At 41.7% G+C, this 24,859-nt stretch overlaps 1 protein-coding gene across 4 annotated transcripts in view; it reads right to left on the bottom strand.

The window, feature by feature from the left end:
- The window catches only part of LOC127441298 (multiple PDZ domain protein-like), a 117,905-nt gene that overhangs the window by 10,082 nt on the left and 82,964 nt on the right, over positions 1-24,859 (bottom strand). The window contains exons 30-43 of one of the 4 annotated variants that reach the window (XM_051698534.1): positions 23,539-23,628; positions 20,999-21,061; positions 16,533-16,604; positions 14,988-15,153; positions 13,862-14,058; positions 13,667-13,758; positions 7,653-7,728; positions 7,393-7,446; positions 6,090-6,182; positions 5,733-5,807; positions 4,003-4,177; positions 3,752-3,897; positions 2,793-2,876; positions 2,530-2,723 (exon numbers count right to left, since the gene is read on the bottom strand). In XM_051698534.1, coding sequence (XP_051554494.1) covers positions 2,530-2,723; positions 2,793-2,876; positions 3,752-3,897; positions 4,003-4,177; positions 5,733-5,807; positions 6,090-6,182; positions 7,393-7,446; positions 7,653-7,728; positions 13,667-13,758; positions 13,862-14,058; positions 14,988-15,153; positions 16,533-16,604; positions 20,999-21,061; positions 23,539-23,628 — 1,577 coding nt within the window. The remainder of the gene's footprint in view (positions 1-2,529; positions 2,724-2,792; positions 2,877-3,751; positions 3,898-4,002; positions 4,178-5,732; positions 5,808-6,089; positions 6,183-7,392; positions 7,447-7,652; positions 7,729-13,666; positions 13,759-13,861; positions 14,059-14,987; positions 15,154-16,532; positions 16,605-20,998; positions 21,062-23,538; positions 23,629-24,859) is intronic. The other 3 variants (XM_051698544.1, XM_051698553.1, XM_051698561.1) reach the window with 3 other exon arrangements.

The raw sequence follows: 24,859 nt of genomic DNA, 5'->3' as shown, positions 1-24,859 counted from the left end.
AAGATACGACGAGGGCCTGGGTAGCTCAGTGGTAAAAGATGCTGGCTACCACCCCTGGAGTTCGCTAGTTCGCTAGTTCAAATCCCAGGGTGTGCTGAGTGACTCCAGCCAGGTCTCTAAGCAACCAAATTGGCCCTGTTGCTAGGGAAGGTACAGTCACATGGGGAAACCTCCTCGTGGTCGCTATAATGTGGTTCTCGCTGGGGCGCGTGGTGAGTTGAGCGCAGATGCCGCGGTGGATGGTGTGAAGCCTTGTCTCCGTGGCAACACGCTCAAGTGGTTCTCGGTGGGGCGCGTGGTGAGTTGAGCGCAGATGCCGCGGTGGATGGCGTGAAGCCTTGTCTTGGCAACGCGCTCAACAAGCCATGTGATAAGATTCATCCTCCGCCACCTGGATTGAGGCGAATCACTACACGACCATGAGGACTTAAAAGTGCACTGGGAATTGGGCATTCCAAATTGGGTGAAAAAAGGGAAAAAATCCCCCACCAAAAAAAAAAACATGAGTTACCAGAAAGAAGCCTTTACAGCGCCAATGCCACAAAAAAGCCCGGTTACAATATGCCCAACAACACCTTGACATGCCTCACAGCTTCTGGCACACTGTAATTTGGAGTGACAAGACCAAAATAACAAGGCCTATAGTGAAAAGAATACCATCCCCGGGAGCCTGGGTAGCTCAGTGGTAAAATACGCTCGCTACCACCCATGGAGTTCGCTAGCTCACTAGTTTGAATCCCAGGGCATGCTGAGTGACTAAGAATACCATCCCCACTGTGAAGCATGGTGGTGGCTCACTGATGTTTTGAGGGTGTGTGAGCTCTAAAGGCACGGGGAATCTTGTGACAATTGATGGCAAGATGAATGCAGCATGTTACCAGAAAATACTGGCAGACAATTTGCATTCTATACTGATATTGCGAGACACGGGATCTGCCCAGTCGTTCATGGTTTCAGATGCTTTACCATTGTCAGATGACTCATAATGTGGCTCAAGTGTGTTTGTACAAAGTATTGAGATGGGAGTCGTTAAAGTACATTTACACCGTGTGCATTTGAAATGCGCATTAGTCACAGGCTTTGTACAGGCTGGTGTATGTTCCTCACTTCCCGTAAAAGGAATAACTTTTATTCTGGGGAATGATCTAGCAGGAGGTAAGGTGATGCCTGTGTTAGAAGTATTTGACACACCCAGTGTGTTTTCAGTCTCAGATGTCTTGTCCAAAGTTTATCCATGTGTGTTTCCTGCGTGTGCAGTCATGCGCGCTTAGTCTCGAAAAACAAGTGATCATATTCCCTTGTCAGACTCTTTAATGGCATTGATGTTTGCAGATGATGCGACTTTACCTCAGTATAATCTAGAGTTGATCTCTGAGCAGGAAGATAGTTCTAAGGAATCTGAAGGTACCATGAATAGCTCTGACATTTTAAAGTTGTCTGTCACTCGTGCACATGAACACCCACTGTCTGGTCATTTGGGAGTGATGAAGACATATAACCGCATTCTCAGGCATTTCTTCTGGCCAGGGTTAAAGAGAGATTTTGTGAAGTTTTGTCATACTTGTCACACCTGTCAGTTAACAGGTGAGCTATAATCACATTATCTTTTGTCTGACTTTGCAAAGATTTACGGTTTCAGTCAGACTAAAGCTAAATTTACTTGTAATGTAAACGTATCGAGTTTCACCAATACAAAAACTGACATAAACATGTTCCCCAACGATCATTCCATCATAACTTGTATATGGTAACTTCTATCCACCATTTTCCTACGTCCCGTAATGCTGAGCGCGAAACGAGGACGTTATTTCCGTTGTCAAGTTAACACTGCTGTTGTTGTGGCGTACGTCCATTCATTCTTTTGTTGCGGAGTTGGTATTTTGAGGAGAGTGTGTAGGATTTCGTGAGGACATACATCAACCACTATATCAGTGTGTTACTGAACGATAATAAAACTGCAAAAAGTCAAAGACAAAGAAAGCGCGAACAAAACCGATGCGCTGTTTCTCACAGATGCTGATGTTTGTTTCTAAGCACAAACACAATATTTCAAGCTAAATTATCCATTGTTTTAGTGGAATACCTGTGTTAGTTCAGCTTCAGATGTGTGTGCTTGTCATCTTGTCCAATCGGACAGTTATTTCCTTTTAAATCTGCACGTAAGTTCAAACATTTTTTCGGTGGGTGATTGACCGGTGAGAGGTGGTGCTTCGCTGCCGTCCGGGAAGCATCAGGACAAGTTTTAAACTCAAATGCAATGTGGTGTTTGAAGCAAAACATTTTGCACCCTGTTTACAACTATATTTAGCGCTGACCATTTACGATCGGATCAACTGAAACACGTCTTGTTACCAGCTGAAAACAGGGTCTAAAATAACTGCAGCTGGAGCTAGGGAATGCTAGCGACTTCCGAATGTGGGTGCAGAAGTCGCACCCACATTCGTTTCCCCAGTAAAACCCACAGGAAAAAGGTGGATAACACCTGTTTTAAGTTTATTTTCCCCTTTTAACATAACTGTGTTCTAATACCTTCTCCCGACGATGCTAAGTCCGAGACTGCGGCCTGGTTCCTTCTGAAGCTCGATGGTCAGAGCGTCCCACATATCCTCTTCCTTATACTGACCCTCATCTCTGAAGACTGCCAGTCGAACGTACTGTGGAGTCTGACGCAAAACATTGATGGCCTCATCGTGGGTCGCCACACGCAGGTCTATACCGTTTACCTGATTGGACAAAACAGGCTAGTCAGTGGTGTGTTTAAAGGTCCATGGCTGGTGTGACAATGATTTTACCTCCAGAATCTGATCTCCTGCCCACAGTCGGCCATCTTTGGAAGCGGCTCCCTCCTCATACACCTCATGAATGATTATGCCACCCTGGGCAAAGAAAATGATTCAAATTCAGTGTGTGTGAGTGTGTATAACATGATTGCAAGAGGAGCATTTAAATATGACACGCACAAGACTACATCGACTAATGTAATGTCTGCATGCCTCATTCTTTGAATAAAATTCACATGAGTTCAGTAAAGGAGCCTATTTTAACCAGTAGATAATGTGTAATTTGTCATGTTTACATTTTGCATTTGTGACGCTAATGCGCTAACACACTATAAGTGGCTAATATGTACAGGTTACATTCTGTTACTGTGATTTATGAGACACTGATACTACTGCAAAGCTGGGTGTAGTAATGGGTGCCAGACAGGATGCAATTACAGAATAGACAAAATAATGATGATTAGAGGCATATCCCACTTTGTGCAGATGTGTGAATGGCTTTTGGCTGCAAACGGCACGTGAATAGAGCAGCATATCAAACAACATTGAATGGGCACTTAAGAGTATTTGAGTAAATTTGGTTCCTTTTGTGGACTAATTAGAACAAAATAACATGATTTTTTCATGGAAAACATCTCTATGCGGACAATCGTACAAACGTAGTCAAGTTTGCACCAGCTCAGCTACGTTGACTGGTCCCAACTGAGTGAAGGAATCAACCAGGAAAAGATTTTGGCATCAAAGTAGGTACAGCACCGGGTCACAGCCACTGATAACGTGGACCAATGGCAGTAAAAAGGTTTTTAACACCCAAAAGAAGTTTGCTGGCAGCTGTCAAGCTGTTTCAAACCACCACAATGAACTCAAAAGCACTTTTTGGCCAGATTTAGTTTGAAACGTCATACCCTTTTGTTCTTCAATTTCACTAGAAGTCTATAGATGCCTTAAAGATGTATCATGTGTATATTCACCAGTAAAGTGTCACAGCCGCCCACGATGCTGAGCCCCAGTCCTGTTCTGCCCTTGCAGATCTCTATGGTGGTCTCACAGCCGGGGATGATGGGACAGGTCACTGGATCAGAAGCTAATGTTGCCGGTGTGGAAGATCTGCTTGAACCTGTAAAGCAAAATCACCATGACAACAAAGATCAGGTTCTGATTCATTCATGAACAAAAGGCCTTTAGTTTTCCTATAGTAACACCCACATCTCCCTTTTCTTACTCCTGATTGGCTCCATCTCAGATGATGTCAAAGAGACCAGAGGGAGGCTGGTTTGAAGGGTGGTTCCCTGGTCTGATCCAGGGCAAATATTATTGGATGATGAGGACAGGAAGGCAGGGTCAGTGCAGATGGTGAGTTTCACAGAGTTCTGGGCTTTCTTCAGTAGAGACATCACCTAAAACACGTTTTCAAATAATTGTACAATATTTCGCATCAGACCTAAAAACCGGGGCTGTCAAATTCAAATTTTTTATAGAATTAATTACGCAATATGCCAGTTCATTACACAAAATAATTGCATATATCAATATTTGCCGAGAGAGCCCCCCCCCCCCCCCCCCCAAAAAAACTATATATAAAGATTAAATTAATATTTTAATTATTTAAATAATTAGAAATATAATATACAGTATTTAATAATTCAAATCATTAAAATGCATTGTAGCAGACAAGTAAAGCATTGATTAGACAATACAAAAATTGGCTTTAGAATTGCGATCGGTCCAGCTGTGTTTGTACACAAGAATTGATCGGAGCTCTGAAAGAAGCTTAGACAGAAGGAACCTCGGTCGGAAGTTTGGAAGGAAGCGTAGCCGGAAGAAAGCTCGGTTGAAAGGAAAGAGGTTTGGAAGGACGTTTAGAATGTAGTTTGGATGGAAAGAAGGAAGGAAGAAGGCTCAAAAGGAAGGAAGGAAGGAAGCTCGGAAGTTAGGAAGCTCAGAAGGAAGGTGTAGTGGTGGCGTAGTTGACTAAAGCACTGAACTGGTAAGCAGAAGGTTGTTGGTTCGATCCCCACAGCCACCACCATTGTGTCCTTGAGCAAGGCACTTAACTCTAGGTTGCTCCAGGGGGATTGTCCCTGTAATAAGGGCACTGTAATTTGCTTTGGATAAAAGTGTCTGCCAAATGCATAAATGTAAATGTGAAGGAAGGAGGGTCAGAAGGAAACTTGGTAGAAAGTTTGGAATGAAGGAAGTAAGTTTGGAAGGAAGTCAAGTCATTTTTATTTGTATAGCACTTTTAAAAAAAAAGCAGCTTTACAGAAAATCATGCATTAACAGCAAATGAAACTGTAATATCTATAAAGTCTTCATTGTGTAGTTTGATTAGATATGATTGTAAAATGTGTATTTAAGTAAATAATTAAATAATAATTGTATTTAGAACCCCAGTGAGCAAGCCGAAGGCGACTGTGGCAAGGAACACAAGACTCCATAAGATGTTGGTTAATGGAGAAAAATAACCTTGGGAGAAACCAGGCTCACTGTGGGGGCCAGTTCTCCTCTGGCTAACCAGTATGAATATAATGCCAATATTAGTTATTTATGTGCAGTGCAGGTCATGGTTTAAAATTAGTAAACTAAGTGTTAAGGGCCAGTGTTTAAATAAAGATTTTGTATGAACTGTAAGATTAATGACTAATGTCTTTGAAGTCCATCCTGGATTAACTGCAGAAGTTCACATAGGTGCATTGTCCTTTGTTAATTGGCTGATGAAGGCTTTTGTTGGCAATTAATTGATAGTCTATGTATTCCATTTCAAGAGTGTAGTCCATCATTAGACCTAGGTGATGCAGGCAGAGATCAGTGAGGTGCATCGCAGTTCAACACGGGAACCGAAGGAATCCATCCTTCCATACATACATACATACATCAATTATGACAGAATTTGAATTTTTGGGTGAACTTTTCCTTTAAATTCTTTGTGGAGACAAAGGTAATGTGTGTTACCTTTTCCACGGAGAGTCCGACCACCATTTCATCATCTATTGCCAGCAGTCTGTTTCCAACCTTAATCACACAATCCTGAAAAACACACACAGATGGTGAGACACTGACTTGGACTCAATGACATGTGATGCCCAAAAATATTGCCAAGGAAAGCAGCTCACTAGGTGTTGAGACAAATACAGGAACTTATTTTCAAGCAAGACTGGTCCTGTTTACACCTAGCCTTTAATCCATCTCAGGTGATCTGATAGATCGGCATTTACACAAGGCATTTACACAGTGGGGCAAAATAGGGGTGTGCAACAAATGCGACGCATAGGGGTGTCACACAAATGGCCCTTGACCATTCAGTCGTACCCTTCCAGCCGGACTGTTCTCGTCTACACTCTGAATGATCAATCCATTCCCGCTGTCGTCCTCCTTCAGGACTACACCCACCTCTCCATCCTCCTGACATCCAAAGAAAAAGATAGAAAGAGACTTTAACATCACCAGTACAGACAGACAGAGAGAGATCACGCGAATACTCAAGTAGTAGTAACAACTCTCACTTTCTTCACACTTAAAGGGATAGTTCACCCAAAAATGAAAATTCTCTCATTATTTACTCACCCTCATGATATTCCAGGTGTGTATGACTTTCTTTCTTCACCAGAACACATTTGAAGAAGATTAGAAAAATATCTCTGCTCAGTAGGTCCTTAAAATACAAGTGAATGGAGATTTCTTTTTTGAAGTTCTGAAAATCACAGACAGTCAGCATAAACGTCCAGCAGTTTAATTAATGTCTTCTAAAGTGACACGATCACTTTTGGTGCGAAAAAAAGATAAATATTTATGTACTTTTTAACTCTAAATCGTTGCTTCCAGTAAGCTTCAGGAGAGGGTGGAGTTCGCGCGGTCTTTCATGTGATGTATTCGTGTTGCCATGTTACATACGTAATCTCACATTCTCCACTCGGTTGAGACATCCAGGATAAGCACACAAACACACCATTGTGAGTAAAGAAACAGATAAATACAGATCTAAACCAAAACCAACAAAGCTTCTGTACAGTGTTCCTCCTTCTCACTTGTAAACAGCGCTGTGACTCATGTGCGTCAGTTCTCGCGTTTCAAATGCCAACGCGATTATGTCACACGCGCACACCGCTGCTGACCGGAAGCATGATTTAGAGTTAAAAAAAGTACTTAAATATTTATCTTTTTCACATCAAAAGCAATCGCTTCGCTTTGGAAGACATTCATTTCACAGCTGGTGTCATATGGATGATGTTTATGCTGACTGTCTGTGATTTTTGGAGCTTCAAAAGAGAAATCTCCATTCACTTGCATTTTATGGACTACTGAGCTGAGATATTTTTCTTATTTTCTTCAAATGTGTTCTGGTGAAGAAAGAAAGTCATACACACCTGGGATATCATGAGGGGAAAATTATTTGTGGGTGAACTTTCCCTTTGACAAAGGAGCAAAAGTGTCCCTTTGTGCCACCTAGTGGTGATTTTGCGAACAAGTTTCACGTGTGACTTGAATTTACAGTTTTACCGTGGTGGTACATGTAGTAGTAAGGGTCATTTTGGTCTGGTGTCTATTGCATACTGTATGTGTGTGTATGTACTCCCAGGTGTGTGTGTAGTGTGTGTGTGTGTGTGTGTCTCACCACAGGTAGAGTTATGTGTTGTATGTTGTCTAGTGTTGAGCTGGACGTCTCTGTCTGAGAAGGAAATAAGAGAGAACATTTTAAAAATTCACAAAGCTGTTTTGAAAACAAAGTTTACATTTGCAATTCCGTTTGGTGGCGCTAGTGTCGCAAGAATTACATACTTCAGCTTTAATAAAACCAACAGAAGTCATGGTACATGCCTATTTAGATAGCTAAGAAAACGTAAGTGTGTGTGCACATCCAGCTAGTGTGTTTACCTCTGTGTGTGTATCCAGGGAGTCTCCAAACTCCTTCATTGGTCCAACAGCCATCTGACTCAAAGAATCTCTGTTCCTGAAACACACACAAACACACACACCCACACAGAGTGAACATATCAGCTGATAAGTGTGCAACAGGCTTAAAAATGCCTTTGGATCAAAGCCAACATCCAGGGCTCCCGCTCCTTTTGACCGATACATTTTCAGGACTTCTCCAGTCGACCATGATTACTTGATAAGAATTTTTGAATGTTATTTTAAAGATTGCACTCATAATTGTGCAGAACAGTCCCTGCCCACTTTTTTAGCCACCTTGGTTCTGGAAGTTCTTTTTTATGATGGATTTTATGAAACTAAACCAACCAGCTCTGAGGTGAATTACAACATTACAAGCTTTGATTTGAAACAAAAAAGTATTTGTAATTCGAACAAAAGACAAAGGTACAACACTGTGTACTTATCATTTTTCATGAGGGAATTAACTACAATCCTATAAACCATTGCGAATGAGGTAATCAGAAAAAAAAAACGATTTAATTAAAGTTGTTAATTATACGTACTGAAATAATACATTTTAAAGGAATATTCCAGGTTCAATACAAGTTAAGCTCAATCGAAAGCAATTGTGGCATAATGTTGATTACGGGAACTGCGGGACCTGATCAGATTTCTTGCAACGTGGGATTACATTTCCAAATTAAAGACGGTAGTGGTCGGTAACGCTGGTGTAATTTGGGCGGGAGCGGGCGGTCTGACAATAGCCTTTTATTAAAGAATTTTTTTTAAAAAAAAAAATAAATACAAAAATAAATAAAAAAAATAAAATAAATATATATATATATATATATATATATATATATATATATATATATATATATATATATATAATATTTGTTTTTTGTTTTTTTAACAACATATGATGTATGATGCTGAAAGCACTCGTCTGTGCACGCAGCATGTGCATAATACAGTCCTCAGAGTAGGCTATGCAGGTGGTCGTTAAGAATGACAGAGCAAAGCGTGAATACGCTGTCGTCAAAAGATGTTGAAGTTGGATTGGAAAATGGTCAGTTTAGTGCTAAGAAGCCAACCTCAGGCAAATGATACGTATGGGTATCATTTTCACACGTCATAGACGCAGGTGGAAATAAACTACCCTTTGTGCGATGCGATAAATGTCTGAAAGTTGTCCCGTTCAGCAGCCACAAGACTGAAACCTCTGGTTTAAGGAGACACTCGTGCCTCATCACAAAGGGACAAACTAAACTGACATGTACAAAGTCCAAGCTGGTGCCAGAGCAGCTCAAAAAAAGAGACCACAGAAAAATTTTGAATTTGTTTGCCAAGACATTCAACCATATGATACTGTGTCTGGAAAAGGTCTCAATCAGCTAGCCCAACATTTGTTCAACACAGCAGTGGAAACAGGAAAATTCCATGTCAGTGAGATACTACCACACGCAACAACAGAAATGTTGAAACGAGGGCTCAGAATCTACGTAGAAATGTTGTTAACGAATTCACTGCAATAATATCCAAGTTCGGATGTGCAATTAATGCAGACATATGAACAGAAACCTATCGCAAAACGTCCTTTCTGTCGGCAACTATTCATTGTATTAATGACCAATCTGAGCTACATTCAAGAGTGCTTTTTGCTGCCCCTTTCGACCCAAGCACTCTAAAGATGACATTTGACATTGATGCGACAGAAATGGGCAGAAAGATTTTTGTCACAGGTCGTGAAGCCAACATGGTATGTGCCCTATGAGGACTCACAAGACTAAATTGCATAGTGCACATACTAAACGTGACACTGTCCAGTGCGTTTGCTCCTTCTGTGATGGAAATGTCACCAGAGGTGGCTGGGCTCCTCGCTGATGTTAAAAAGTTGGTCACACATTTCAAACACTCAGGACAGCAGGGCAAGCTAAAAAAGTCACTGAAACAATCCGTTGAGACATGATGGAACTCCAATTTTGACATGCTGAATTCTGTTTTGGAACAGTATAAAGACATTGCATCTGTGCTAGCTGAGAGCAATAAGTATGAGAAGATCGGACGCATCAGCACCAACACGCTCAAGTCTCTCTTATCACTCTTTAAACCCATCAAAGAGGCAACTGACGACTTGGAAACCGATAACACAGCTCCAAGTGCCTCACTGGTTCTCCCGTGGTCAGGGAGATTAATTGAGCACTGTACGTCATCCACAATGGACCCTCCGCTCTCTGAAATTGCATCCGTTTTTGTGACACGGCTGAGAATTACTGTCAACAGACAACACTTCGCCACATTCTGTTCACATGCTTTACCGAATAGCAACCTTTCTGACACCAAATCTGCGAGGTCTGAAAATTATGGATGAAAGAGTGCGGCAGGAGGTGATACAGGGAGTCAAGGAGATGATTGCAGATTTACAGTTTGATACAGATGGTGAGGATGTTCAGCCGACACCTGCCAAAAGGCCTGCTGTTCTCTGTAAATTTGCAGATTGGGAGGACGATACTGAAGAAGCGTATGGATCAAAATCCTTGGATATCCAGATTCAGGAGTTTAGGATCCTGAAACTTGAACTATCAAGTGAACAAAACGTTCTGCAATGGTGGCGTTCACACAGTTCCCAGTTTCCTGCCCTGAGCAACCTGGTAAGATATGTTCTTTGCATCCCAGCCACGAGCGCACCTTCAGAGAGAGCATTCAACCTCTGTGGCCGGATTTTGGAGGAGACACGTTCGGTATTGAAACCATCATCAGTCAACAAAATCCTATTCTTGCATGGATGTTTTAGATAGCTTGTTAAATTATTTATTTCATCTTACAGTATAGTAAGCCAGCAGTTTTCATTTGTTCGTATTTTTTGGCTTATAATTTTGAGTGACAGAGGTCATATTTAATTTTAAGAGATCTGTTTTTCTCTGCCATTTTTTTTTTTTGAGTATTAACGTTCAAAATATTCAAATACATACAAATATATGTATGCTTTCAATCCAGCGTCAACATCGGCAAGACACACGGTTTCCAGGAGCAGATGTTGGAAGCGACCATGACCTTCTAATGATGTCCTTTCGCCTATGCCTGAAAAAGATCACCAGACTAAAGTTCAATCTAGACAAACTGCTAGATCCCAAGGTGGCAGAAATATTCAAAGCAACAATTGGAGGGAAATTCGCACCACTACTCATCTTTGGTGCAGAAGAGGCGAATGTAGACACCATGAACACCACCTTCACCTCAGCAGTGAAGGAAGCAGCCACTGAGGTTCTTGGGAAATACTGTCCAAAGAAGAATCCGTAGGTCACTACTGAGCTTTTAGACATGTGTGACAAACATAGAGAACTGAAGAAAAAGTGGAATACACCTGTGGGAGCTGATGCTTACAGAAAGATTAATAAGGATATCAGAAAAGGGATGAAAACAGCAAAACACACCTGGATAGAAGACCAATGCCAGGAAATAGAAAGCAGTCTGAACAAAAACAACAACAAGAAGGTTTATCAGCTTGCGAAAGAATTAACAAAGCTGAAACAGCCCAGAGTCTCTATAATACAGAGCAAGATGGGTGACTGCCTCACAGAAGAACAAGAAATCCTTTTTTCCAAACTTTACAGCCACCCACAAAATGGAGATCCGTCAGTACTGACATGTCCTCAGACCAACGAAGAAGACACCCTTCCTATCCTCCGCAAAGAGGTTGAAGCAGCAATACAATCACTAAAGAAAGGAAAGGCAGCGGGAATGGACAACATCCCAGCAGAGCTGCTACAAGCAGGAGGAGAAGCAATGATTGACGTCCTTACCATCATCTGCAACATCTGGCAAAATGGGCAGCTCAATCGCTCGTCATCACGCTTCCGAAAAAGGGCAATATTCAGCAGTGTCAAAATTATCGCACCATCAGTCTCATCAGCCACCCCAGCAAAGTTCTTCTAAAAATAATATTGAACAGGTTGAAATTTCAAGCCGTACACATCATCGCAGAGGAACAGACCGGATTCAGGGCAGGGCGCAGCACCACTTAACAGATTTTCAACGAAAGAATCATCTGTGAGAGGTATCTGCAACATCTTTACCATGTGTTTGTGGATTTCAAGAAAGTGTTTGACAGAGGTTAGTTCACTCTCCGTCTCTTTAGCGAATGTAACCCGATCCTTCCGACGGGTAAATATCCGCAAAGCCGCAGGTCCAGACGGCATTCTGGGCCATGTCATCAGAGTGTGCGCGAACCAACTGGCTGGTGTTTTTACGGACATTTTCAACCTTTCCCTCTCCTTGTCTGTGGTTCTCACATGCTTTAAAATGTCCACCATTGTGCCTGTACCAAAGCAATCCAAAATCACTTGCTTAAATGACTGGCGTCCTGTTGCTCTGACCCCCATCATCAGCAAATGCTTTGAGAGACTAATCAGAGATTACATCTGTTCTGTGCTGCCTGCCTCACTGGACTCACTGCAGTTTGCATACCACAACAACCGCTCCACTGATGATGCCATTGCACTTACAATACACACTGCTCTCTCCCACCTGGAAAAAAGGAACACATATGTGAGAATGCTGTTTGTAGACTACAGCTCAGCATTCAACACCATAGTGCCCTCCAAGCTTGATGAGAAACTCCGGGCTCTGGGCTTAAACAGCTCGCTGTGCAGCTGGATCCTGGACTTCCTGTCAAGCAGATGCCAGGTGGTTAGAATGGGCAGCAACATCTCCTCATCACTGACCCTCAACACTGGAGCCCCGCAGGGCTGTGTTCTCAGCCCACTCCTGTATTCCCTGTGCACACATGACTGTGTGGCAACACATAGCTCCAATGCCAACATGTTTGCTGATGATACGACGGTGACAGGTCTGATCACTGACAATGATGAAACGCTGGTGTCAGAAGCACAACCTCTCCCTCGTCAGTAAAACCAAGGAGCTTGTGGTGGACTTCAGGAGAAAGGACACAGCCCCATCACCATCAATGGAGCACCAGTGGAGAGAGTCAGCAGCTTCAAGTTCTTCAGTGTCCACATCACTGAGGAACTCACATGGTCCGTCCACACTGAGGCAGTTGTGAAGAAGGCTCACCAGCGCCTCTTCTTCCTGAGACGGCTGAGGAAGTTTGGAATGAACCTCCACATCCTCACACAGTTCTACACCACCACTGTAGAGAGCATCCTGACTGGTTGCATCACCGCTTGGTATGGCAAGAGCACCACCCTCAACCACAAAGCCCTGCAAAGGGTGGTGCGAACTGCCAGACACATCATCGGAGGTGAGTTTCCCTCCCTTCAGGAAATATATACCAGGCGGTGTGAGAAAAAAGCTCGGAGGATCATCAGAGACTCCAGCCACCCGAGCCATGGGCTGCTCTCACTGCTACCATCAGGCAGGCGGTATCGCAGCATCAGGACCCGCACCAGCCGACTTCATGACAGCTTCTTCCCCCAAGCAATCAGACTTTGAACTCTTGATTGATCACGATACATATATCAGCACCACACTTTATTAGCCTCAGACTGGACTCACATTTTATACTTCTCTAAATAACACACTGGCAACTGACTATCAACCGACAGTTGAATGTCAACGCAACACTTCATATTTATATCCACTGATTACATTGGGGGGTACAATGTATTTTTATTGTATTCAGTCTTCTTATTTTGTGTATACTGTATATTATTAGGTGTATATTGTGTTGTGTAACAGATGTGTAAACTGTGTTATGTGTAAATCAGATGTTTATTGCAATTGTCATACAGCTATGTTGCTTGGAACCGCACCCAAGACTTTCACCCACTGTTGCACTTGTGTATATGGTTGAGTGATAATAAAGGGATTTGATTTGATTTGAAAGGAAAAAGCCATTTTTAATTTGAACCAGATTAATGTGGATGTAGCCTTACAGCTGAGCATTGACAGAAACATTTATATTCATTAAAGAAATTGAGTATTTGACAATCCCTAAAACTTTTAGGCTTTCTATGGCCATATGAACACTGGACCATCCAGAACCTTTGACCTACCGGATGAAGATGATCTTGACCTTTGATGGGGCGCTTTTAATGATGGCAGAGGCGTTCTGATGACTGCGGCCATAGAGAACCTGATCGTTTATCTGCAGGAATGAGATGAAACAGACATTCATATCTATTTAGCTTCAAACCGCTGATGTTTCAATGTTAACACATATACACACACACACACACACACACAGTCACCTCTAGCAGTTCGTCTCCCACGACGATGCGTCCGTCTCGGCCGGCGGCACCACTGGGATCGATGCCCACAACAAAGACACTCATGCGTGAACGGTCCCGGTTTCCTGCCAGACTCAAACCCAAGCCTGTGCGACCCTTCTCCAGCTCGATCACGTGCAGCTGACCCGGTAAACGACCATACCGCTCCGTAACCTTCTCTTCTCACACACACACACACACACACACACACACACACACACACACACACACACACACACACACACACACACACACACACACACACACACACACACACACACACACACACAAACAGTGGGGTTCAAAAGTCTGAGACAACTAGTGAAAATACTTCTTTATAGCTTTCTGTTCTAAATTTAAAACAAAATTCTTACAGTTTGAATGTCACTTTTTTTATTTTTACTACTTTTATAGTACTTTAACATAATTGGATCCTAAAAGCCCTAGTTATTATAGACTTGGGTGTATGGAAATGACCAGCTAGTACATACTTCAAAACTTATTTTTTTATTTATTTTTTTATCCCCTTTTCTCCCCAATTTGGAATGCCCAATTCCCACTACTTAGTAGGTCCTCGTGGTGGCGCGGTTACTCACCTCAATCCGGGTGGCAGAGGACAAGTCTCAGTTGCCTCCACTTCGAATGTGCACATCTTATCACGTGGCTCACTGTGCATGACACCGCGGAGACTCACAGCATGTGGAGGCTCATGCTACTCTCCGTGATCCACGCATAACTTACCATGCACCCCATTGAGAGCGAGAACCCCAAATCGCAACCACAAGGAGGTTACCCCATGTAACTCTACCCTCCCTAGCAACCGGGCCAAGTCGGCTGTTTAGGAGACCTGGCTGGAGTCACTCAGCACGCCCTGGATTCAAACTCACGACTCCAGGGGTGGTAGTCAGCGTCAGTACTCGCTGAGCTACCCAGGCCCCCCAAAACTTCTCTTTTTGTGTTCCAAAGAGGAAGGATAGTAATACATGTTTGAAATCACAACATTTTTAATTTGGGCAAACTATTTCTTTAAATCAAGTCCTGGATGGGTAAAGGGTGATCAATGCCATCTGGTGGTTGCTGTGTGTTATAGCGTTCAGGTGAGACTCACTCCAACTGTATCCGTATTCATCCATCTCTTCCTCATCAGGCCCATTGTTATGATTGTTATGGTCGGTCTCTGTCAGAGTGTCCGTATCTGTTTCCCCAACATGTGGGACAACTGGCAACGACAGGATGGGTGTTGTCGGGGAGATTTTTCCTGCTTCTCGATTAAGCTGCCACAGTGATCAAAGAACACATTAATAGCGTACTCAAAAATGAATAAACCCATAAAAATTATATACAATATATTCAGTTAGCACAGCATCTATCTGCTCACCCTACAGCAATGAATGCTTACTGATCCTCCTCACAAACATGCCATCAACACATGATATATGAAACTTAAATATCAAATCAAACCAAATCAAACATGTTCATCTGTTCTTCATTCTCAGAATGAACCACCAGCAAATCAAGACATGCTGAAGTTCTTTGAAAAATTATTGTTAATAATAAGTTAGCTCAGCTAAATATGTGTAATGAATGAAAATTAACTGTAAAAAAAAAAAAAAAAAAATTGATGTAGTGATATCTTTTTTTAGCATACAATTCTGGTTATTCACCACCCAATAAACAGTATAACATTATGTTACAAAGTCCAACAATAAGCAAAAATAATAATAGCTTTAGACATAAGAATAGCGGAAAACCAAAATTAAATGAATAGTTTACACAAAAATGAACATTCTGTCACCATTCCCTCACACTTGTTCCATTAAAACAATAAATCGAATTCTATTGAACACAAAATAAATTTTGCAGAATGTCCAAGCTGCCCTTTTTCATACAAATAAAGTGATGCCATCTGCCCCTCATAGCTATTCAAACTCTGCATGTGAAGATGTCATACCAGGTTTTATGCAAATGATGCAAAATGCCACTGGTCCTCACAAACTGTACCTTTTAACCAACTGCAATGTGCAAAGTGTGAATAACCGGAAGCACAATAAGATTTGAGAGCTTCGGTGGAGGGCAAGATTTTCAGAATGACTTCAAATTCAGTCTGTTCATAACACAAAGCTATCGTATGCATGGAAGACTGGAATATGGTGCACAAATACATTTATTATGATACTTCTTGTTCTTTTTGGAGCCTGACAAGCCCTGGTTACTGTTTGCATTTGTTGTTTAGAAAAGAGCAGTGTGAAAATCTGCTAAACATCTTATTTTGTGTTCCACTTAAGTCAGAGAGTAATTCAGGCTTGGAGTGACATGAGGGTAATAAATGATTAATGAAAAAGAGAAGAAATAAAAACGTAAATGGTGACATATTTCATTTTTGGGTGGACTATTTCTTTAAAACTGAGTTCAGTTCAGCCTCAGAATTAAAGCAGCTTTTTAATTATTCAAATCTGTTCAGATCTGGTTAGTATATACTTTACAGTTGTGATGTTAACTTTTTTTTTTTTTTTTTTCATGGTCAACAAACAAAATGGAGAAAGAGGGTTTTGGGGCCATATACTGTATCATATGCATGCAAATGTTATGAAATAAGATCCATAACATCATATACATGCAAGAGGAAACACACAAACACACACGAGACACAAACCTTAAACGGTGTAGGAGTGAAAGGATTAGTTGGGCACAGACGAAGGAAAAGTCTACTGTGAGTGTCAATGTCCTACAGAAAACAGAGAATAACCGACACCAGTGAGAGAGAGAGAGAGAGAGACAGCGAGAGAGAGAGAGAGAGAGAGAGAGAGAGAGAGAGAGAGTAAAGTATCAAAGGAGAGTGAGTGTGTCCTTGTTCAGACTGCAGCAGTGAACATTTAGAGAAACATAATCTAAACTACAAATTCAGATCTCTGGTCAGTCAAGAACAAACCCCACAAACACTTACTGTCATTGTTAGCCTAGTCTTGGAATGGAATACTACCTTCCTACTACTGAATATTGCATAGTATACATTGAATACTGCCTACTATTTTTTATAAACAGTAAGTGAAACAGTAGACATAAACAACAATAAATTATTCAATAAAAAGTCAATAAAAAGAACCCAGGATTCTGGCGTGGCTGTTCAAATGGCAAGATTGCACTGAGCCGAGTAGACACCTGGGGATTTTCCCGGGCAAGGTAGCAGGTCATTTGTAACCTTTCTCCACTACCACATGGAAAATGCGCCTGGTCCTACCAACCAAACCGTGTAGACAAACACCCAACATGGTTGCTAAGACATACACAGCACAGGCGATTGGCAGGAATATGGCATGTTAAGTCTTTTGAAAGACATCTATGGCTGAACCTGATATCAGGGAGAAGGACAAGGCCTTCCTGTTGGACACCCTTGTATCCCAGAAAGGTCTCTACTGTGCTGTCACTTAAAAGTTCCAATCAGTTAAACAGTATACCCGGGCTATACCTTCCCCTTCACATATTCCACTGTATTTTGAGATAGATGCATGCTGACGTCTCCATCACCCTTCTGGGGCTACTCCACGTGAAACAACTTCAATGCTGTTACGCACTTCATGTAGAAGAGCCACATGCATCTTCGAGCCATGCTCTCGGTGTGAAAGCAGACCACGTTCTATGCAGAAGGGGTGATGGTAGGTCAGGTGTCCCGATGCAAAGTGGTCACGACTTCGGGACAAACGTCAGCCGCTCGGCACATCAATCGCCTAAAGCTTTTGGTGGTCTACTTGACCCTAAAAGCTCTTCAGTCAAATGTGCAGGGGTTTCACATTCTGATATTTTCAGACAGCATCTCAGCAGTTGTTTATCTGCATTGCCAAGGGGGAGTGCGTTCTCACCCAATGTTGAATCATCCCTCACTCAAATTCCCTTCTGAGTGCATTGTCGCTTTCTCTTTATTGGAGTGGTGCTGAGGATTTGGGAAGTGTTTTGGAAAATGGAATTCGATTCGTTGGTTCCGCCGAGACAATGCATTGCCGGCTCTGGTTCTCCCTGGCAACATAAACTCTCTTGGGGACTGATGCTCTGGCTAAAAAGAAGCCTCCGTGTTGCAATTATGCATTTCCTCCCCTACGGTTGCTGCATCAAGTGCTGTGCAAGGTGTGGCAGGACAAGGTGACCATTCTCTTCGTAGTGCTAATGTAGCCCAACCAGGTGTATATTCCGGATTTGATTGCATTGTTGGATGGTCCTTCTTGGGAGATCCCGCTCTGGGTGAACCTGCTCTCTCAAGTCCAGGGGACTATCTTGCACCCTCAGCCGAAAAAGTGGAGGCTCCATTTATGACTTTTGAATGGCTCCTTTTAGTGAGCCAGGTCTTGACGCTTGAGGCAGCTCTATGAGTTGAAGTGGAACCTGTTTACGACAGCGTGCGCTTATAATGAGGACAGTTGGCCGCTCAGGGTTATCTTGCAGTTCCTTCAGGAGCGTCTGAATGCAGGTCTTACCCTATTCATGCTCATGGTCTATGTTGCAGCAATAGTCACACTGTGGTGGATAGTCTGTCTGTGGGCAGGCATCCAATGGAGTGCAGATATATGAAAGGGGCACATGTTGGTGACTTACAGGCTATGTCTGTGAGAAGTCCCTGTCTCGTTTTTGTCCCTGTTTTTTCCAAGGTATTGCTTTGACTGCAGATTAGTTATGTGCCTAAAGTGCAATCTACCCCTTTTCAGTCACAAGTGAGAGCCTGCTGGCCTTCTGCCCTCCTCCATTTGACTCAGACGAAGTTGAACTCATGCCCTGTTAGAATGCTGCTTATTTATGTTGATAGCACATGAATAGTTCAAGTCTGATCAACATTTTGTCTCTACTGGTGACCATGCAAATGCTTAAGCCATCTCCAAAAAGAGGCTGTCCCATTGGGTCATTGAGGTAATCACTCTGGCTTTTGAGGCATGTGGTGTCCCACGCTCATTTGAGATAAAAGCCCATTCTACTAATAGCATGGCTTGAGCTTGGTGTAAAAGTGTTTCTTTTGAGGACATTTGTGTTGCTGATAGGTGAGTTTCTCCGCACACCTTTTCCAGATTTTACAGTCTGGATGAGTCTCCCCTACCTTCCCAGGTGTTGGCTGACAAGGGGGTTGAGACTCCATAATTTAATGAGGTGCATTCATGTTTCTCAACTTTATATTTCATTTTGTTTGTATTGTTATTTCTGAAAAATAATCAGGACTAGCTTGAGATCAATTAATATCTGGTGGACCCCCAGCAGCACTGCCACAGACTCTCTAGGGGTGCATAATATATAGAGAATAGAAGTAAACAACAAGCTGTTAATGCAATGACATAATTAAAAGTTTATCTGACAAGTGCCTCTCCCTTCTCCAGGTGTGTCGCAAACAATTAACAGAGACACAAGTATTTGTCTTAACTAATTTTGACACCATTCTGTCTCTCTCCACCATAGTTACTCCCATCAGCCATGTTGTCTAGAGGTGACCCATATATTACTGTCTGGAGAGATCGCACTGTATAAAAGCAGATGCTTAACAAGCATTAACAAATCACAGTGTCTCTTTTGACGACAGTTTACTAACAACTTGTGATCTTAGAATTACCAGGCTTTGATGATTATCTGCCTCCAGACCCGTTTTAAGAGACAGGGTTTAAAGTTTTGCCACTCTGGCTAGAAGACCTCTTAGAGGTGCTGTAAGTGGTGTTAGCCATTCAAAACCAACAGTAGCAAAATAGCGCCCTGAACTGAAAACTGTTATGAATTTTAATATGGCGTTAACCCTGAATGATCTGTTTTTTTAACTACTACAATGTACAAAATAGAAATTGACAGGCAGAAAGCTCATTGAAGTTGTCCGACTGGTTAGAATAGCTTTAAAGCTTATCTAGGCTTCATATTTTTACAATACGGTGTTGTTGAGTGAATGTAAAATGCATAGAAATGTAAAATGCATAGAAATGCAAAATAAATTGCCCTTTCAAAACAGAATTGTGTTCCAGGGCCACAATATTTTTTGGATCATGCTTTATTTCTACTCCAATTGCAGCTATAAATGGTAACCAATCAATCAAAAACGTTTTAATAGTTATTTCTAATGTCCACTACAATATATTTGTGTAATGCTATTGGTTCTAAACAGCAGCAACACCATGTAATTGTACATGGATTTGTAAGTTATTTCAAGACAAATTATTTATATTCATGCAAAATCATTGTAGATTCACATTTGATTCAACTGGAATGATTTTCCAAAACAAAACATTTTAAGTATTAAGTCAATTTGTATAGCACATAGATTCAAAGCAGCTTTACAGAAAATTACGCTGTAATGTAATCTCTTAAATGTTGTAAAATCCTTGCTGAGCAGTTTCATTGAAAAACGTAATTGAAAATCGTGCCTTAAAAATGATTTGTCTTTAGGCCCCAAGTGAACAAGCCAAAGGTGACTGTGGCAAGGAACCCAAAACTCTGTAAGATGTTAATGGAGAAAAATAACCTCAGGGGAAACCAAACAATGGAGCCAAGTCTCTGTCATTTCAAAATAAGAGTCCCTGGTGTGTTTCAGGCTTGGTAATAGTTAAAAGTTCCAAATTATGCACCAAATCTTCATTTGGGATTTCGGTTGAACAATAAACCAACATCTGGGAGCCCGTCATTGTAAGAAAAGACTAAGAAGATTTGTATAAATTATTCTATAAATCGATTTGAAAAACTATCATCCGATTAATTGGTTATCAGCCTTTTCCACCACCTTAGTTATCTATATCGGTAACATTCACTATCGGTCGACCTCTAAATTCTAAAGTCACAAACTGAAGTCGCTAATATTACTTTGGTCAAAAACAGCCAACACCAAACAAGTTCAAAATCTATTTTTTTATTTTATTTTTTATTACAGCCACGAGACGGCTGTATTCAAATGCCAAAGCTATTGCTATCACTATGTCAACTACCATCGATTCAGAAGTGAGTCCTGTTCACACCCAGAACGATAATTTTGGGGATTTCGATAATTAAATGCATTTAGCACACTCAACATTTTGCATTATGTACTTGACCATTGAGTTTAACACATGCAGCACCCTGTACTGACATTGTTAAATAAAACTACAGTAAAATCACTTTGCTTTGTATACTCACCTTCTCGTTGCTGTTTTTTGAGCTGGACGCTGAACTCTCCTCCACTGCATCTGCCGTAGATGTCTGCCATTAAAAATGAATGAACAACCTTCATAAAACAACTAAAGTTGAAGTCCAACAAAATCTGTCTACACGACCCCAGTAATGTCATAAAAACTCTGTCATGAACAGAGCGCTCTGTTTGTCTAGAACAGGGGTCAGCATCTTATGGGGTAATCACTGGCATGCCAGCAACGGCGAGAGAGAAGTAAACTATTTTATTTAAATAAATTCCGCACCTGCATTCCAATCTACATCTTTATGTAATCCTTCCTCATGATCACACAGCGTGTTTTCAAGTGCTGAATGGGAGGCTGAACGACAAGTTAAAATGTGACGAGACTGCAGTATACCCAACAGACTCGTGCAGCGCGTGCAAGCCATTCACGCATCATGAGCCGGCAGCGCTTCACATTCGGTTAATCGCACATGTAAAAGTGCCCACTTTGCTTCGGTCAGGCTGCACGGATGACAGCCTACATTCTGTGTTTCATTTGTTTCTTTTTGCTTTCAGAACAACACTTGACGTAATAAGGAAAACACCACTATTAAGCCTTGAGATTTCGCATACAGGTACACCCTCCTTAAATCGTGGTCACACTCAAAATTACATTAAACGATTATAGGATAAAACATAAACAAACATGGTGAGTCTATTCAAAATATAAATTAGCTACCACCCCTGGAGTTCGCTAGCTCGAATCCCAGGGCGTGCTGAGTGACTCCAGCCAGGTCTCCTAAGCAACCAAATTGGCCCGGTTGCTAGGGAGGGTAGAGTCACATGGGGTAAACTCCTCGCGGTCGCTATAATGTGGTTCGTTCTCGGTGGGCACGTGGTGAGTTGAGCGTGGTCGCCGCGGAGGATGGCGTGAAGCCTCCACACGCGCTATGTCAACAGGCTACGTGATAAGATGCGCGGGTTGACGGTCTCAGACGCGGAGGCAACTGGGATTCGTCCTCCGCCACCCGGACTGAGGCGAATCACTACTCGACCAAGAGGACTTAAAAGCACATTGGGAATTAGGCATTCCAAATTGGGAGAAAAAGGGGAAAAAATCCCCCCCCCCCAAAAAAGGTGCGATTCACCGAAAAGGGCTAAAAAGTCAGCTTGTTGCTCGGCACAGCCATTGACCAGGAAAATAAAAAATGGCACTAGAAGATCCAAACTACAGTCTTCTAAAGTAATGAATGTCTTTCTTTATGGCTGTAGGCTGGCTATGGGACCCCCCTCGTGGTTTGTACTTGTTGTTCAGCGCCATTGAAACAAAGCTACTTTTAAGAGCCATTTGCAGCGAGACAGCTGTCGGGCGGAAATGAGGCACGGCTCGTTACCGCCCATCTGGACGGAGAGAATTTGTAAATGTCTGATGAAGAGAGGAGGACAGACCACAGGGAGACAAACTTAAAAGATGCCCTGATGTGAGGTCTTTGGTCAGCCGAGGGCTTTAATGGCCAGAAAGAAATATTCCCAGAGCTTGGAAAAGTTTTTGAGGGGCAGAGGAGTCCATCGTGAATACATATTAAATTCAACAGCAAACAGTGTTTGCAGTGCATCTCTATACGACAGACGGAAAGGGAAGAAATTTCAGAGATGAAGCAAGTCCTAATATTTTGATTTAAGACATTTTTTTTTCCTCCTTTGGAATAATGTGCACCTTTTTTTCACTATTACATTTACATTTATGCATTTGGCAGACGCTTTTATCCAAAGCGACTTACAGTGCACTTATTACAGGGACAATCACCCTGGAGCAACCTGGAGTTAAGTGCCTTGCTCAAGGACACAATGGTGATGGCTGTGGGGATTGATTACCAGTTATGTGCTTTAGCCCACTACGCCACCACCACTTTGGTCACTATTAGACCAGGAACGTGCATTACAAAAGTGAATAGGGTCAATGTTTATTTCATGTTTTGTATGACTAACTGTGGACTTTTTTTTACATTTTTTAACTTAATTCAAAAATAGAACTTTTTTGCAAGTTCTATTGTTCAATGACCAAAGCAAAGCCTAAAAAAAAAACATGAAACGGTTTCACGGACGCAATTTCTTTCCTGTGTTTACATATTTCCTATTGAAACAGGAAGTTGGGGAGCACATGGAAGATCCATATACTGTAGCTTTTTTAGTTTAGGACACAGCTGTGAATTTGCTAACCTGCTCGTGGCATCACATTGTCGTGGCAGTTGATGCATCATGATATTATCAAAAAAAACCATAAGAACATAAAGACTGTGTATATCCAGTATAAATTTATAACATATAAATGACTTAAAATAATCAACACAAAGAAATCAATAAATCCACAAAATTCAGATTCTGATATCATGAGGTCTGTACTCTTTAATGCAACATAATCAAACCATGATTATGAGAAAACTCATGTCCTCATGAGAAAACGTGGAAAAAGGAAGAGTTTAAGAGAAAAAAGTACCATTTGATGATCATAAAACAAAGTGAAAGCACATCACACAGACACACACAGAAGTTTCACTCTAACCTGCAACGGTTTGTGTGTAAAGCAGGATTCGGGATAAGGACGAAGTGGGGGCTCTGAACGGTTCAGCTGTAGGAAGGGAACAAGCAGCTTCTACAAGCACAATACAGGAAGTTAGTGAGCCAGTATCTACCTGTGCCAGTATATCAGCTTAAACACATTTAATCCCAAGAAAGTAAAAAAATAACTTCAAACCAGACATAAACAAACTATTATAAAATCGATAGTTTCGACTTTAAATTCTGATTGTGACCACACATTATATATATGTGGCGAAGTGTTATGCTGCTTGGAAACCAATGTGATTATTAAACCGCAAAAGGCTGCTATTTAATTAAATAATAATGTCTGTATGTGCCTTGCGCTACAAAGTGAATTATCTCTCTGCTCACTGTCATCTGCTAAAAACAGTGCGCGTGATGCTCATGATGGTGTTTTCCATGTATGAGCCAAGGATCTCTAAAAGCAGCCAGTGTCGGCACAACAACGGCTCCACACATTCACAAGCGCTCACATTTGAAGCTCGCAGCACATGCAAACTATACAGTATATTTATCGCATTAAATCGCAGCCTTTGCGATTTAGTAGTCACACTAGGACATAATGTGATTTTAATGACATTCGTGCGTCAGATAGTATGAGTTTTTGGTATCTAAGCATTTTTACGAGAACAAGTAGTGTGGTATCGGACACGATTCTGATACCAGTATCGGTATCGGGACATCCCTAAATTAATCGCACTAAATTCATGCGTTAAATTGACATCCCTAGTTACTATAATTTAGTTAGTTATTGAACATTAATGTCTTTTATCATATTGTTTTTTTTTTGCTATTTTACAAAAGCAATAAGCCACTTGAGGTTATGAAGCGTTATACGAGTAATGCATTATAGATTTTGCCACTCCACTTAACGTCATACATAAGAACACTCAACCGCATGGCCTCTTGTGGCTTACTGTTTTAGTAGGAAAAGTGGTGCTATTGAAAAGAGAGGCGTCTGGGTAAATCAAACTTTGCGGAGGACTTGGCTTGGGATCTTAACAGAAAAACAGCTGAGCTCTGGAGATTCGTAACAGGAGAATTTCTATTTGATTGCGGCCCGTTTTAAGCATGCTGTTCAAGTTGATTTACTGGCACATTTTAAGGCAAAGCAGAGGTGAATGAAGGATGCAGGTGGAAAGGAATTCTGTGAGAAAAGATAACACTGACGGCTGAGGAAGGAACACAAATTACCTGACGCTTCGGCATAGGAAAGCATTTTAGAGCCGCCCCGTATTTCTCTATGACCGGAGGTGAATCAAGACTATAGAAAGAGTCAGGCT

This window comes from Myxocyprinus asiaticus, chromosome 1, assembly GCF_019703515.2.
Source record: "Myxocyprinus asiaticus isolate MX2 ecotype Aquarium Trade chromosome 1, UBuf_Myxa_2, whole genome shotgun sequence".
NCBI classification, from domain to species: domain Eukaryota; kingdom Metazoa; phylum Chordata; class Actinopteri; order Cypriniformes; family Catostomidae; genus Myxocyprinus; species Myxocyprinus asiaticus.
Note: the sequence above shows the minus strand (reverse complement) of the source record. Positions and strands in the feature narration are given on the sequence as shown.